At 41.4% G+C, this 17,175-nt stretch overlaps 1 protein-coding gene across 5 annotated transcripts; it reads left to right on the top strand.

The window, feature by feature from the left end:
• The first annotated feature begins 4,388 nt into the window (after window positions 1-4,388).
• CUNH8orf76 (chromosome unknown C8orf76 homolog) lies at window positions 4,389-15,831 on the top strand. Of its 5 annotated transcripts, XR_010916764.1 has the most exons (8): window positions 4,389-5,045; window positions 6,758-6,853; window positions 7,549-7,692; window positions 8,514-9,040; window positions 10,280-10,412; window positions 11,082-11,171; window positions 14,323-14,510; window positions 15,621-15,831. XR_010916764.1 is itself a non-coding variant. In XM_067531001.1 (7 exons), exons 1-7 carry the CDS (start codon window positions 4,935-4,937, stop codon window positions 15,630-15,632), a joined length of 1,113 nt encoding a protein of 370 aa, XP_067387102.1. In that variant the 5' UTR covers window positions 4,389-4,934; the 3' UTR covers window positions 15,633-15,831. The 5 variants fall into 5 exon arrangements, 4 of the variants coding, with proteins under 4 accessions (XP_067387102.1, XP_067387090.1, XP_067387082.1 ...); XM_067531001.1 differs by lacking the exon at window positions 14,323-14,510; XM_067530989.1 differs by having other exon boundaries at window positions 14,323-15,831.
• The last annotated feature ends 1,344 nt before the right edge of the window (window positions 15,832-17,175 follow it).

Raw genomic sequence — 17,175 nt, 5'->3', positions numbered from 1 at the left:
CCACATAACACACAGAGAGTTGCATATGGGGCCCGCAATGCTAAATAGGTTGAGAACCACTGCTCTACAGACAAATTACATTACCTTCCCAGGTGAAGAACAATGAACAGAGTCATAGGGATATTGCTAGCACTGTGGTAAGGGTGGGCACTGTGCAACTAATTGCCATTTCTGGCATGAGGACTGTCAGCATTGTGGCAAAAAGGGGCACATCCGAGCAGTCTGAAGAAAGAACAGAAGGCCACAAAGAACAAAACGCCAAGAAAAGGAGATCAGAAAAATACCTCAAAGTGCACTCGTGCAAGTTGAGGATGATCGCAGCAAGATTGACCTAGCCAAGTTAAGTATTGCATGCCTGGAAGCAGTGTGCAATGCAGGACAAAGGCAAAGAAGCCATCTGAGTGATCTGTAGTAAATGGGAAAGCCCTTAAGATGGAGCTGGACTCTGGTTCAGCTGTGTCTTTCACACAAAGAATTCCTGGAAACCTTCAGCAACAGCAAGTAGGAAAGGACCGACACTATGTTGAAGATATACACAGGAGAGAAACTCAACCCATTAGGAGCACACACGGTAAATATACAGTGCAATGGTCAGTGTGACCCATCCCATGCCCAGGGCAGCCACCTGGTCAGGGCAGGCTGAAAAAAGAGAGCAGATTCTCCCTGCACTGGTGGGTGGCACTGAAGCCAGACTTCCCAACCAGCCACAAACTGCGCTTCTGAATCCCCACAGAAGCCAGTATACAAATACACACAGCCGCCTTTACTGCATTTCAGCTCCTGGCTCCCAAATCAGCACTAGGTCCAGTAGAGAGACCAGTTATTTAAACTCTATGTTCTTTACTAAATAGGTTCCCTCTGACCCCAAAGGGTCAGCCACGGTACCAGTTTGGATCTTACCTAAAATACCACACTGCCAGCCAATCCTTTAGTAACTAAGACTAAAGGTTTATTGTAAAAAGAAAGAAATAAACCATGAGAGAAATGTTAAAGGGTCAAAGCAAATCAGATACATATAAATGATACAAAGTCCATATATATCAGGTTTCTAGGAGAATTGTGGAGTTGCAGGCTTATACAGTTCCTCTGGTATACATCCAGTACCTGGATGGGTCTAAGTCCTTCGGTTCAGTTGCAAAGTGAATAGATCCAGAGGTAGGTGTGTGTCTGCAGCTGGACAGGAACAAAGACAAAATGGTTTCTGTGGCTTGGCCTCATACACCCTCTGGCCCTGACCATGCGGTCTTGTGGAATATTACAAAAACTAAAATGGAGTCCAGAGTCACACGGGCCAATCCTGGTAACTCTTCAGGTATGCCTTTAGTTTCTTCCTGGGGCCCTTGCATCCGTGAGTGTCTTAATGGGCCATTAAGCAGGCTATTGTTCTGCCACCATCCTATCTGGGGTGTTGCCCAGGCAGCACAACTTGAAATACAGATATCTCAAATATATCTATAACTTCCATTTCACATATTACACATGAACATAAGTATCATCACCTGACTTAGCGTATTATAACCTTTCTAACAGTACCTGACATGGCATATCTCACATGAATTAATATGATTTTGACGCACTGATGTTACCCAATATGATAAATGCTCCCCCCCCCCCCCGCCCACCCAGCATGACAGTCAGCACCATGACGTGCACCTCTATGTCATAAAAACGGGAGGACCAGCATTGTTTGTTTGAAAAGCATTCACTTGGATTGGTGATCCACGAAGGCTCTTCAAATTCATCAGCGTGGTAGTTCACGACAGCAGCGGGAAGATGCATCAGTGTTTTAGATAGGCATTGGGCACTTGAAGGACACCAAAGTCAACAAAATTCTGAAAAAAGGAGCGACCCTCCAGATCCAGTGGTGAGGCTCATTTGAAGAATCTGGCACAAGTTTTCAAAAGGTTGGAAGAACATAGATTACAGTTGAACCCTGATAAATGTGAGGTCTTCAAGGAAGCAGTTACATACTGTGGACACATCACATCAAGTTGAACCAGTGTCACAGGTTTGTTCATTCATTGGGTTCGTTAACTATTACCATAAATTCTTGCCAAACCTGGAAGCAGTGTAATGGACCTATTGAATCACTTGCTTCAGAAAGGGAAATGCTGGAAATTGACTAAGCAATGAAAAGAGGCTTTCCAGAAGGCAAAGCAGCTAGTTACTTCTCAGCAAATGTTAACTCATTTTACAACCTGGAGCTAGCAATCTCCCTGGCACATGACACATCACTCTCTGGACTTGGAGAAGTGGCCACCCATGTGATGCCTGATGGTCAGGAAAAACCCAAGGCTTTTGCTTCCAGATCCATTCCAGCTCCAGTCCGGCAGAACGTGATTATGCCCAGATAGACTGTGATGCCTTGAGTTTGGTCTGGGGAGTTAAGAAATTTGGCCATTACCTGTATGGTAGGAAGTTTACATTTGTGACAGATCATGAACCTGTTGTCCATTTTTAATTCCGAAAAGGGCAATCCAGAAATGGTCACTGCTTGTGTTCAAAGATGGGGTTTGTACTTAGGGACCCATCACTATGATGTCCAATTTAATGGAACAGCTCAACATTATAATGCTGATGGGCTATTATGACTGCCACTGTTGGATACAAGCTCCACGCAACAAGATGAACTTACAGCTGTTGAAATGTTCAATGTGGCACAAATTGGCGTACTTCCTATTACTCAGGAGATACTGACACAAGAAACAAGCAAAGATATTACTTTAGCAGAGATATATGAAGCTACTTTAAAAGACATGTCATCCACAACTTCTGCAAGTACCATACAAGTTTTACAAAGCCTTTTTGCTCTCACGCTTGCCAGGACAAGTTGTAATTGACAATGATCCACAATTTGTTTCAGCAGATTTCCAAGCTTTCATGAAAAGTAACGGCATCAAACATTTTATTCAAACCATGGAACATGCTGTCAGAGCTGCACCAGAACAACCGGGTTCATTACAGGACAAACTTGCAAACTTCTTGTTTGTATATTGGAACGGTGAGCATGCAACAACAACACCACTCGCATGCAAGTTTCTTCCTAGGACACAACTTCTGATCTTGCCTGGATTTGTTAAAATCTGATCTATAAAGAGAGGTAATTAACAAGCAGACTGATCAAGCAAGGAACTCAGTACACTTGTCAGCTAGAGAATTACAGATGGGACAATGTGTTCTTGCTTGAGTTTACAGAGGCTTGCCACTATCCAAGCTCAGAAGGGATTTTATTTTTATGCTATCACAGTGATACCTAATGTAATATGGCAGATTTGGGATTTACCTCCACAACAAAGTGTCGTGACACCATCTGGACCTGATCTGGCTGATCCAAAGTCAGCTCCTGCCAAGATCTCTGTGTCTCCACTGAACACTGATAAATCCACAGCTGGAACCAGTTGAGCTCCCCTGTGTGTCAGTATTGTTAAACTAGATACTAGAATTATAAGAATGTATTCAGCGTTTACTTTATTGAATGCTTGTGAGTTGCTGCATGCGTTAATCTCACATATAACCTCTGTATCCCATATTGCAAGATAATGTTTGAGCATTTACAGTGTAAGCCTTTATAATGGTGTAAATCACCAGCCAGGAGAGAAACATTAACTAGTATGAAATGCTAGTCTCCAAGGGAAGGTGTTTATGTCCTTCTCAAGAAGGAAGGCCATTGACACCAGACAGACTAGAGCAGTCCAAAGACTTTGTGGTTTACTCTCCCTCCCCCACATCTCCCATGAAGATGAGACTTGCAAGTGAATTCCTCCCAGCAGCTGAGTTAGCAACTTGAAGCAGAAAGGGGGAAAGGAATAAAAAACCCTAACAGGGAGGAACTGGATCTTTATACTGCTTGAACTCTGTGGAGCAAGGATTACTAGGCATAAGCAAAAGATCCTCCGTGTTTAGCCTGGGTTAGCCCTAAAGGATACATAGCTCTTGCTGATGATATTAGTTTCTCTTAGGTTTTGAAATTTAGGGTTGGCACTCGTATGTGTGTATATATGTTTATCTGTTTAACCTTGTAAAGAACTAATTTCTTTTTCCTGTATAATAAATCTTTAGATAGTTTATTATAGGATTGCCTACAAGTCTTTGAGACTAGGAGTAATCTGAATATTGCTGTGATCCCTGGTATATAAGGGACCATTTATCACACAGGTAAGGTTACCCGGATGGCAAGACAGAGGCTGTTACAGTCCCTACGAGTTTACACGTGTTAAGGGGTTAGTGAAACATAAGTACCGCATCCTGCCTGTGTGTAATCCCACGCGTGGCCACAGGAAGCCCACCACAGGCCATGCAGCTCTGAGTCTGGCACAGCCGCCGCTGACTACAACTCCCAGTGTGCAGTGGGGCACGGAGCGGACTACGGCTCCGTCCCAAGATGCACTGCGTGCTGGTAATTGTCGTCTGCGCATCCGGCAGCGCTACCCTCGCCGGCAGGGAGCTGTGTTGTATGCCGGGAGCGGCGGCCTGCAGTCAGTGGGAGGAGGCGGGGCGCAGCGTCCCACCGGCGGCCCTCGGGCTGCTCGGTTCTCCCCGGCCTCTGGCCTCTTTCCCCGCGTCCCACGGCCGGCGCTAGAGCGCCCTGCCCGACTCCGAGATGGCTCCCGCGAGCAGGCGGGCCTGGAACGGCACTCTAGCTGCTGCCAGTGCCCTCTATAGCCAGAGCGGGACTCTCTAGCCAGCGATCTCCTTTGGTTTTTGCTCAGTGCCCCTGGAGGGGAGACACTCTGGCCGAGGGTTTGTGCTCCTCTCGATGGTCCCTGTGCCGGTAGTCGCTGTGACTATGGCTAGTCGCGCTTTGTGGCCCAGCAGCGGAGCGGACGCTCTAGCCGTGCGGCGGGCTTTCTCTGTTCCCGGACGAGGGGCGCTCTAGGCGGGCGGACTCGGAGACTCCGTGTCCGGCGGTTTTGCTGAGGCCGCGCGGCGCGGCGATGGAGCTGGCGCTGGGCTTCGAGTTCGAGGACTCCGTGTTCGCGCGGAGCAGGGAGCGGGGCCGGGGCGGCGACTGCGCGGCCTACGCCGCCAAGCGCTGCGAGCCCCAGGTGAGGGGTGGGGGCTCGCCGGAGCCCTCGGGGAATTTCCTCTGCCTGCTCCCTGGGCCGGGCCCGCGGGGAGCGGGGAGGGGAGTCCCGGAGGGGGGCGCTGGGTCGGGACACTGTTGTACGGCTGGGCAGTGGGGGCTGGGCTGGGCAGTCGGGCACTGCTGTACGGGCAGTGGGGGCTGGGTTGAGGGACGGCCTGGTGTACAGGAAGTGGGTGGGAGGGAGAGGGCCAGGGCACGGGCACGGGCACTGTTGGAGGGTGGGGTTCTTGCTGTGCCAAAGCCTGACTTACCCCATCGAAGTGAGAGCAGAACTGGGCTGGCAGTGTTCACCCGCGCGCCTTAGATCTGTATCCATTTCTTAGCTTGTAAACTCTTTGGGGCAGGGGGCTTTTTGTTCTGTGTACAGCACCTAGCATCTTGGGATCCTGGTCCATGACTGGGGCTCCTGTGGTAATGCAAATACTAATCCATCCAATTTTTCAGGGTGTCCAGAAGGTAAAATGAGTGCTGACTGCAGATAGTCTACTTTGGCTTTGAGAGTGGTCTTATTAAAATGTTTCTGAGTTTAGGTCATTTCTCTACTCTAATACAAATACATAGCAGCATGGACATTTAAAACACACACATCCCCCTCCACCCCCTACCAAACCAAAATTCTCCATTGTACACACAATCCACCCCCTAGCCCCCCCGAGAGGCTGAGAAAGAGAGAGAATGAACCACACATGGCAAATGTTACTCATGGCGCGTAAGGCACTACTGGAAGATGCTCAGATACTGTGGTTAAAGATATGATTTGGTCATGGATTCCATGACTTTGGCTTCAGCTGTCAGCAGAGCCGGGGCTGTGTGTCCCTGACCCACAGCTTCAGCTGGTGCCAGAGCCAGGGCCATGCACCCACTTGCAGCTACGGTAGGAGGCAGGGCTGTGCACAGCCGACCTGCAGCTGCAGCTGCAGCTGCAGCTGCAGCTGCAGCTTCAGCCAGTGTTGTGCATCCCCAACCTGCGGTTTCAGCCAGGGCTGTGCACCCCCGCCCTGTGGCTTCAACTGGAGCTGGAGCTGTATGCCCTCCTTAACTATGGTGATGAGAATGGTATAAGAATCTATGTCAAATAGAATAGTCAAGCTGCTGTGGCATTTTAGAAGGAACAGAACTTGTGAAAACTTTTCAGCAGCATGTCTCTAATCTTCCTCCTTAAAAAATATAAATGAAGATGACTGTGAATGCAACATTAAGATTTAGACTATGGAAATTAGAGCAGAAATCTAAGCTTTCCATTTGTTGACTATAAACTTCAGCCTGCAAGTACTTAAGATATGCTATAAAATACATAGGCAGTGTGACATGGCTGAGGTAAATTGCTGTCAAAACCGTAATTTTTGAATTTCCTTAATTTTTAGATGTCAGGTTCACAATCTTAACTTTTTATTACCATAAATGTTTGCATTTAATGCAGTATTATCTTTATCTATTATAGTGACTTTACTTGTTTGCGAGGTTGGTATGGTAGCTTTTAAATATAGTGGCTACATTTGACCTTCATGCTCTATCTCCATTTACAAATTTACTGCTCTGTAGTCTTATCCTGAAATACTGTGTTCAGTGCAGTCACTGGTTGTTTATTGTTGTGAACTGCTTAATAGCCAAGGTGAAAATCTTAACTTCAGTTTCTACAATACACTTCAATATATTCATTTGTGTTTACAGTGGTTTTGTGAGGAAACAAACAGCGAAGATGATGTTGAAATTCTAACTATCAAAAAATTCAGAGGTGATTTGGCATACAGACAACGACAGTTTCAGGTATTTTCATAGTTCCCGTACTTTCTGATGAACAGGATTATGAGTTAGATTGAGGTCTTGAACAACTGAAGCTTTATGCATCAACAGCTTGAACGTTTATATTCCTGTAGTCCTTAACGGGAATCTCAAGTAGGTGAGGCTCAAAACTTGTAATATAGTGAATTACACTTAAACTAGACTGGGTCCAAATGAAGAATGGTTTCTTTAATCAAATATGTTTTCTTAAGGCTTGAATTATCAGCTGAGTTATAGAATAGATGTATCCAGATGTTTTCTCATATCCATACCTTCCTTGCTTTGTCTTAACATTTTCTTCTTTTCCCAGCTGAGTACATGATCCTTTCATGTGCTGAGCAAATCCCATTGACATCAGTAATGGTTGAGATTTCTCATCAGCCTGAAGGATTGGGTCTAATACTCCTTATATCCATCTTCCTTGTTGATCTTTATACATAATAAAGAAGTGCCCCTTTGCCCCCGAAAACAGCTCTTGCCCAATTTTTCGAAGTCCTTGCCAGGTCACCTTAAACAAAATATGTTGTTAATTTGATTTTCAAATTCATATCCATTTAGATTATAACTAATCTGTGGTGCATATTCAAGTTATAGCTTTTGACCTTTTTATTTAAGTTCTGCTTAGTCCTATTTCCTACTGCTTTACGTTTTAATTTTAATTTTTGCAAACATCCTACCAGAAAGCCCTGTATGAGTACTCAAGCTGCTTGCTGCTGTTACCTTCCAGTAATGTTGCAATGAGAAGAGATGTCCAAGAGGGCCAGGCTCGGTGTTTAGCTCACCTAGGAAGGCACAAGGAGGCTCTGGATATTGCAGAAAAACTGGTGAGTTGTGCGTTCCTACACCCTCCCCCCACCTCTCCCACCCCGCCTACTGTGATCAGTACTTTTTTTTTTTTTTTTTAAACATATACTGTTTTGTGGAAAAAATTCCTTCTCCTGTAAAATAACCCCTATGTGACCTCAGTACTCAGAATGTTTGGTAAAGAGAGAGTGGTTGTCACATTATATATATTTGTTCTTTACAAATTAAAACACTTTACCACAAAAGTGTAGGTGGTGATCCTAGAGAGGAATAGCATTTTGGTCTGCTGACCAGGATTAATGTAATTAAGAAAGGGGGTAAATGAATAGTCCATACCTTTTCACCATAAATGGCACCCCTTTTGAACACCCCTCCTACGCCCAAGCATTCATTACCAACTCCTCCTCTATCCCCATAAAAATCTTACTCCAAGCAAAGTTCAGATCCTGTAAAAGGAGAAGTGCCAGAGACTCCATGAAGACAGCTAGGAGTTTTTGCTTTTGCTGTTGTTTTATGTGGAAGGCACACAGATCAGCTAAAACTATAAAGAAGATAAATGGTAATAAGATTCAAGGATGATACTGTCAGGTTGAGATAAGGCACCACTTAGGGGAGTACATTCTTTGAATCTACTATGGCTAATTACACATAGTTTATACCTTATTGTCTTAAAAATATTTAACAGAATTTCAACAATTAATTCTAGAAATCATAAAAAAGCTATGGGAGGGGGGAAGGGAGGGATTTGTGCATCACTGTTAACTTGGAGAAATATATTCCTGAATAATTATGACTGAGTCCATTCTATTGCTATGTTTAATCTGTCATGATTTATTTCTAGAGAAACGGGGCAACTAACACAGATCATTTAACAACTGTACTCAGCCTGCAGTTTGCCATTTACTCTCACCTGAAAAATGTAGAGAAAAAGATCACATGCCTACAGCAACTGATTTCCTTATATCCTTTTAACCCATGGAACTGGAAGCTACTTGCTGATGCTTATATGAGCTTTTTACAGACTCTGCCTCCATCATTCATTTCAGAAATGAAACTTGTTCAATGCAAAGATTGTACTGCAAATGACAAAGTTTTCCAAACCTCACCAGGACTGTTTGGAAAAGAAATTAACCTTCAGTGTCACCAAAGACACAGCAGGAGAGAGGACTTTTGGTCAATACTTTCTACAAAAACAATCCGCAACAATTCTGTATCTTATAGCGATAGCCAAAAGGAAGAGGGATCACTCCATATCACAGAAGAATGTGAAACACAGGACAAAATGAAACATGCTACCTTTGAGTCCTGGGGACAGGAAGCATTGAAAGATGTTTGGATAAAGGCGTGTGCCTCCTTTGTTAGAACAAGGTAACTAAATATATAACTAAAGAGAAAACCTTAACTACCCCTTAGTCCAAAAGGACTTTTAAAAAAAATATGTAGTATTCCCAAACCTTAATATCAAAATTTGACATTGTCAATTTAAATGTTTCATTCATTGTTGCAAACACACATGGAAACGTGATTTTGCAAGAGAACCAGAAAATAAAACTGACCAGTCTGATTTCACTGTGCAGTCTTGAGTTAAATGCAAAAAGGAAACTATTCTCATGAATGGATGAAATGTAAATTAATTGCATTTTTTAAATTATTTGCCTAAATACCCTAAAGTGGTGATATGTATTCTCAGTAGTGTCCTTTTTTTTTTAAATGACTTCATATGGAAAGCTTTCCATACTTAGACTACTAATACTGTGCTATTTCAGTGGCACAGCTGCTTTTAGTTTTGGAATTCATGCTACACCAACTAAACTTGAGCAATGGAGAAGGATAGCTGGTTGCTTCCTGGTGATACAGCCTGTCTTATTTTGCTTGCAGCTTAGATAGTTCAGAGCAAATGAATTATTTTTTATAATTCACCAGTTTGCATAATGGTTGAAGTTGAAAAATAAATGAATTCTGTGACAGTTGACAGACAAGAAAACACTGAATTGCATAACTGTTTTTTTTCTCCCTGTCTTCCCCTTCCCCCACAACCAAGAAACAGTCCAAAACATAATATTTGACAAAGTTAATTAGAAATGAATTTTTATGAAAATCTTGGATTTCTTAGAGGCAAGGACAGAAATTCATTAGTCATTGAATATGTTGAATTTGAATAAGTCCATTCTGTGGACTTTAAAATGTTTTGTGTACACTTCAGAACAGATGAGGTATAAATGTCCCTTGAGTGGAGGATTAAGAACTCTCAAAGTATATTAACATTTATATTTTCAACTGTACCAAGACAGAGAAAATGTGACTATTTGAAGTTTGCTTTTCTAGAGATGCCTAAGAGATAGAACAGATGTATACTGAAGCTGGGTATCTCATATCAAATCATGGCATCTCTCATACCACTGTGCTGAGCATAACATAATCTCATAGATGTGTACAGATTTCTCCTTTTTTTTTCTCTGCTTCCCTGGTTAAAAATCCCAAGAAAAATAGTTTTTTAAAAACAATACTTAAGAAAAGTCTTGATTTCATGTTGTCTTTTTAATATTTTTGACAGCTAGCATTTTTCTGAAATGGCTACATATTTTCACTGAGACTTTCTACTTTCAGGCTTTTACTTCAGATTACACAGTTGCAACAGTCATCCTTTGCTCTGGAGAAGAACATAAAGGTTCAGCAGGAAACTGAAGACAAAGTAAAAAGTTTTGGTTTAAAGAAAGAATCTTTACAGTTGATTACTGAGGTGAGTGCACAATTGCATTGCGAAATAAGAGTTCATAGACACTGTTATATTGATCCACTTAGTCTTCTGAGATTTGACTACCAGAAACGTTCTGAGTGGCATTATGGCCTTACATTTGCCGATATTCTTAAGAGGTGCATGTTTTGGGGATATTCTGTTATTACCTGATTGTTTTTGCTTTGATTTGGACACGGGTTTCATTTTAAGAAAAAATTATGCAGGAGAGAAAATTATAAATGTGAAACAAACTGAGAACACATGGAGTTTTATTAAACACTCCAATTTCTTATTAGTTTTTCAGAAAACCAAACTGAAACTTCCCTGCAATAATTATTTTAACATTAATTTACTCTTCTTACTCTGTGAACTAGGCTCTATACTAGTTTTACATGATTCCATAAGAGTGAGAATAATGTTTCATGTCTGAGTTCATAGAGATATTACAAACGTGCAGCCTCACCAACGAAGAGGCATTTTGCAGCTATGGCACATGGGCCTTCAATGCCCCATTCTTGTTGCACAATGCAGTAATTGAACAGTTTGACCGTGGGTTGTATTATTAATGGTCCTAGATGTAAGTGTGTGTTTATTTACTATAGAGTGTATTATTTTTCCTAATGGTTATTTTTCTGGGTTTTTTTTTCTTCCCCCTTTTTATTTCATCTTCAGGTTATGGGAGAGGATCTAATTCCAGAAAAACTGAAAGAGGATGTTCAGGGAGAGCTAAAATGTGTAGGCCCTTCAGCACTGACATCCTTGGTAATTACATCAGCCACAGAATTTGAAGGCAAATGGTTTAAAAAATTCCAAGACAGGTTGTCATTTGACCCTCAATTCTGCCCAGATATATACATTCCATCCTAAGTAACTTAAAGGCTCTTGTTCTATTTATTTTTTATCCTCTTTACCTCAAATGATGATGAAATAACTTATGGAATAAAGTTCATATTACTTTATTTTTAAAGTAACGTAAGTGCATATCTTTTAGGAACATATATTGACTGTTTTCATGATCATCAGTCTCCTTGCATACTTGTTGGGCTTTTTCTTTCTGTCTACTACATTTCTAATAGAAGTAACAGACCTAATTTAAAACTGGACCAGAGCAAGTGACATTCTCAGCCTTCAAAGGCATATTGCAACACTGAACATCACAAAGTTTACTTCTTGGGCACACTTCACCTATCGTTTCTTTGCAGCTCTGATGTTCTTAGGGGAATCTTAGCACCATATCTATCTAGCCTGAAATTTCTTCAGTATTTGGTTTTATCTTGCTGTATTTAGATCTGTGGAATTAGCAGTTAGTTTCTTATTTTAAAATCTGGTGGGTATGTTTTTAAAATTAGCATTTCTTTATAAATTGAGATATTTTTACTATTCAAATTCAGATAGTTGGAAACCTAATATATTAAGTTGTATTCAGAACATTTTCAATAAGGAGCAACTCTTCTTGACTTTCTAAAAATGTAATGCTAAAATGTCATTTCTAGTCTGCACAGTAAATCTCTCTTCAAGACTGGTGGGCTCTCTATGCAAGTGTAGAACTCACTATACATCCCCAATTTCTCTTGTGCCAGGGGCTCAGAATAGCAAGTCTCTGAGGCTATACACACTGGAGAGAACTTAGTCAGATAATACCCTTTATGAAATAGTGCCAGAGAAAAACGCAGTGTTGATTCTACTGCAAACCAGTTCTCTTATCTGTACAGATTTTCATGTTAAACCTTCAGTTTATAATGAATCCAGACATCAGTTTATTGTAAATTTAAAAGCGTAAAATTACGTTGTTTGGGCTTGTTCTGTGCTTTGGAAAAGGCAGAGATCTTTGTTTGGTTTTCTCTGTTCAACATAGTTTGCATTCCAGGCAACCAAGGTGTGCTCTTTATTTTTTAAATCTTTTTTATTCCTTATTCTTCTTCAAACATCGAGTGTATTCTGTTCTCATTAATTGTTGATTTGGTGACGGTTAATGAAAATATACTCTTTCACCATAATGATTTTGTCTCATTATAGATTTTGATCTTAGTGTGCTAGCTTTTCTTTCCAATTTACTAAAGAATGCTGAAGGTTTTAAAAATGAATTCACTAAACTAATCTCGCACAAAAACACACTTCTCTGCTAATTTTAAATGGAGTTCAAAACTTTACAACAGTTCAGAGTTGTCTATAACACTCAGTAACACATCATTTTGCTTAGTAAATGTTAATTATAGGGCTTCTCCAGAAAAAAAGAGATATTCCCCCTCACCCCCCCCAATCCCATCAAATTATTTATGGTGGTTTGATGATTGAATATGCTTAAACCACATCCTGTGATCAGATCAGCTTGTTATGAAAGGTGGTTGTTTGGCAAGTATACTTGGATAGACTTTAATACAAGTAAATATAACAGAGTATTCCTTTTAGTCATGTATGTTCTTTACTTGGGGGAAGTAACCTTTTAGAACACTTTACTGGGCTCTTTTAAAGAGGGCACTGAATAAACTGACGCTTACACACAACTATATGTGCTTCATAGACTGTCATCTAATTTTTGATAGGAAGCTTTATAGAAGCTGGATGTAATGGTTCTAGAGTGATTGTTGCATGGGAGCACAATCTAACTGTATACTTTTTAGTACTATGAATAAGCATTTGAATAGCCATTGTTTGAATGCAATGGTTCTGGTTTATGGCAGACATAAAAGCTGTTTCCCTGCCACAATTAGCAATGTTGAAGTGGAGTCTCATGGTGATGATTACGTGAGCCCTTCCCCTCAAGTTTGTCCGTACCTTTCTCTGGCTTTGCTGGAAGTTCGGACATTTCTGCAGCTGCTTGCAATTACATGTGCTGTTAACCATTGGCTAGTTTAGCCTATTTAGGATTTTTGGCTTAATTCTTCATTGCTGAAGTTGTAAACTGCTTCATTACTGCTTTCCATCAAAACAGAATGACATTCATTTGACATTCAAACTCAGCGCTTATGTAAATTAATGTAAGCCGCACTCATTAATGCCAGGGCTGAATTTGGCTCTTGTACTCTGTCCAAAGTAGACCTCCCATGTTATCAGTTTGTCTCCAATCTACATTTCCTCTAAAGTTTTGGAGAACTCAGTTGCACAAAGTATCCCCCACTGCCATATTGGATCAATTTTGTCTTTGCACAGCACTGAGATTGCCTTTGGGGATTTAATTGGTCTATAAATGACTAGATCAAGTCTCCAGAGTTGGCTTTATTCTGGGGAGCAGTCAGTTGCTTAGGTCTATAAAATATTGGGGCCAGTCAAATGTTTTGTGATTGATGATTTGCTGGGAGTAGCAGATGCTTTTCAGTTTGCCTGTTGCAGTGAAAACTCTAGAGCTGGTGCTAGGAAAGCTATGCTTTTTGTTATTACAGGCCGTGTCTGTTTTTGCCAGTGGGCACTGTTACTGGTGGATCATCTTGAGACATGGGTTGGGGATTTCCAACACAACATTAAATTGGATCGATGCTTTGTGCCAGTGAATTCCACATCTAAGAAGAAACTATATCTCTCTGATACTCAGTTTTAAAAATTTCACTATGGCACAGTACAAGTTATAATGTCACCTCACTGAAATTTGGCATGAACAGATGATTGAATAGGTAAATTATCCACCTGGTAGTGAAACTCTGCCCTACAAAATATTTTTCAAGGACCAAATTTGAGCCCTCTGTGATTTAATGTACTGGCTAGTCAGCAACTGCCTTTATAATTATGCTGTCATTTCAGAAATGGTATTTTATGGAATGTAACCATAAACGTTTGCTGGCAAATTGCAAGTTCGTGTGATATCCTACCCTGTGCGCATCATTATTAACAATCTGTTCTCCTGGTTGGCTGTGTGCAGTGTATGATTTTGCAGTCCCCAGCCTGTGATTCCACAGTAACAAAGAGAATTATTTATCAGTTTGGTTACCAGGAAGAACTCCCAAACCATGCTCCATCTCCTCAGAAAATTCTGTAAATATACAGACCTTACAGAGGATCAAGCAAGTTCCAGAGGAGAAGGACCTCTACTGTGTACCCACTATCACCAACATCCTGCTGTCTCAGCAGATTTTTACTGCATGAAAAAAATATGCAGGACCTAAGCAAGTAAGAGATTAATTTATAAGTTTATACTTTTGAGTTGGAAGTGGAACTAAATGGAAAGCCACTGCAAAATTTAGAATGTAAGCCTAGAGAGTAAGCTTGTTAGACTAGGAATTGTTTTCTAATAAGACTGTTGACCCAGTCCGTAGACCTGACTGGGTCTCTTAGGTAATATAAATACCAGAACACAGGTGCAATAAGCTCTCTGAAACATGGCCAAGTATACAGGCAACTGCAGTTACAGTAGCTGAATTATTACTGGTAATACCAAAATATTTTGACACCTTTGACACATATCTATTAAAAATATGAACAGAACACGTTTGCACCTTAGCTAGGCCAGTAGGTCATATAGGCTTAATTGATTTCAGTGGAAATAAAATCTAATTTTTCATTAAGTTTTGGTTATGAAACAAGTTATGCTATTGGAAAGGATGATACAAGGCACACAAGTTAAGAGGGGAAAAAGATTGTTCAAAAAGAGAATTTAATAGAGGTCTCTAAAATCTGTTTTACAGAGAAGATAAGTTATGGTTGTCCTGACAGTTGTTTGTAGATAACAGAACAAGGTGTCAAAGAAAATCAAATAAAAATAGATGTTATAAAATGTTTATGCTATATACAAAGAATTGCAATTGTATTCAGTAGCTTATCAACACAGTTGTGTGCTGTAGCCTAATATCATAGGTGTATGCCTAATATAATAGGTGTTTGGTGGAAAAGGCTTATTAGAGACCCTCTCCCTATTACTGCAGGACTGTTTCTTGCAGTACATTTTCTAGTGTTTTGTCCATTTTACTGGTATATGTCCCAAAAGAAGGGGCTTCCCGAAGGAGATTGTACTACAGACCTAACACAGATCATTGTCAGGGGAAAATTTTCTGATCACTCCCTTTCCTTGTACCACCTTAAACAATTCCACTTCTTCCTTGATATTTATACTCTGCAAATGCTTGAAGATCTTCCTGTAAAAATCTATTGCCTAGTGTTACTCATTGGGGACCTCTGCGCCACTTCGCATGCACAGAATTCATGTCCCCTGCAGATTTTTTTTTCTCTGCAGAAACTAGATTCTGCCAGAGAGGCAGTGCAGTTATACTTTTCTCTCACCAGGGGCTGCTGTGATGCCAGAAGAGAGAACAGCCAGCTCCAAGCTGGAGCAGCCAGCTGTGGAGAGAGGGGGAGAGGCTGCATTCCTCACAGCGCCCTGTCCATGGCGCCAGGTGAGGAAATGTGGGATGTGGTGGGGATGGACAGAGCAGGGCACACAGGGCTGCTGGCAGGTCACATGGACTGGGGTACAGAAGGGCTAGTGAGGGGGACAGACGGGGGGGGGGGGGGGCACAGAAGCTGGAGGGGTGACAGCATTGAGCAAGGGGCTGAATGGGAGTGGGGGTGCCCAGCCAAATGGGGAAGGGGGGATGGTGGCTGAGTAGGGGTGCAGGGACACATGGGGATGGGGAGAGGAGAGGTGGCTGATGATGGGGTACAGGGGCAGATGTGCCTGACTCAATGGGGGAGGCTCCCCAACTCCCTAACAATCCCTCCCCCTGCCCTCAAAAAACCTGCTCCATACTTCGCCTACCCATACCCAACAACTCTCCAGGTTCACTCCCAGCAATTACTTCCCTCTCCCTCAGCTCCTCCTTTACCCTAGACTCCCCCAAGTCTTTGCACTGCTTCTGAGGGGTGCAAGAAATACGGTTCTGTATTTTAGTTTAAATTAATTATTACGCAAAGTTCTGTATTAATATGCCTAGTAAAGAATCTATTTGTCAAAAAACATTTCCTGAATCTTTTTTGTTGTCTGTACTGTTATATATATACTTGCTGACAGGTATTTTGAAATAAATTATCAAAATGATTTGAAACTGGCATGATTGTGTTATTTTGACAAATAAAATATGCAGAATTTTAAAATATTGTGTGCGGAACTTTTTATTTTTTGGCACAGAATTCTCCCAAGAGTGCTAATGTTCTGGGGTAGATGGGAAGTTAAGCAGAATGTCGTTTATCTATGCAGCCTGAATTTCCTTAAGATCGTTTTTGCCTCCCTCACATTATGGAAACTTCCATCATTTCCAAGGATTCTTTCAAATCTAGGATACGCCATTTTGGGGCATGATCTTTAGAGGTGCTTACCACTGTAATGGCCATTGACTTCAATGAGAGTTACAGACAGCTCCTCTGAGGAACAGGCCCTTTAGTTTTGAAAACTCTGACTGCCAATTGCTGTCTATTTCATTAGCCAAGTTACCACTGGGAGGATTTTGAAGATCCATGAATTTATAATAGATTCATCCTCTGGATGAAAAGAGCCCCTTAAGCATAATTTTTATAAGATGTGTGATTGATAAGACTTCGCTTTAGGACTGTCCATCTCCTTTACTGCACATGATTTTCCAGCCTGAATCTATGCAAATGTTTTCAAGCTAAAATTGTTCTCTAGAAACGGGAGTCTCTCCTAAACAGGAGGCTTCAGTTTTCAGTTGTGGTCCTGGGGTAATGGGTTAGAAAGCTTTTCACGTATAGGTTACTGAACTAAAGTTAGCCAAAGGTGATAGTAACTGAAAGTTGCTACCATCTGCTGGCTTCTGGTGGCCTGCATAACATGAGCTGCTGGTCTCAATCCAATTAATAGTTTACAGGTCTGTTCACAGCAAGCATG

Source organism: Emydura macquarii, unplaced genomic scaffold (assembly GCF_026122565.2).
Source record: "Emydura macquarii macquarii isolate MOO-44397 ecotype Brisbane River unplaced genomic scaffold, CSIRO-AGI_Emac_v2 contig_369, whole genome shotgun sequence".
Lineage (NCBI taxonomy): Eukaryota > Metazoa > Chordata > Testudines > Chelidae > Emydura > Emydura macquarii.
The sequence above is the reverse complement of the archived record's forward strand: the minus strand, read 5'-3'. Positions and strand labels throughout refer to the sequence as shown.

Bases quoted from the DNA above. Each gene is read 5' to 3' on its own strand.
- CUNH8orf76 (XM_067530981.1), top strand. From the start codon at position 4,935: ATGGAGCTGGCGCTGGGCTTCGAGTTCGAGGACTCCGTGTTCGCGCGG. The intron at 9,041-10,279 runs GTAACTAAATAT...TTCTACTTTCAG, and splicing joins GCCTCCTTTGTTAGAACAAG to GCTTTTACTTCAGATTACAC. The intron at 10,413-11,081 runs GTGAGTGCACAA...TTTCATCTTCAG, and splicing joins CTTTACAGTTGATTACTGAG to GTTATGGGAGAGGATCTAAT.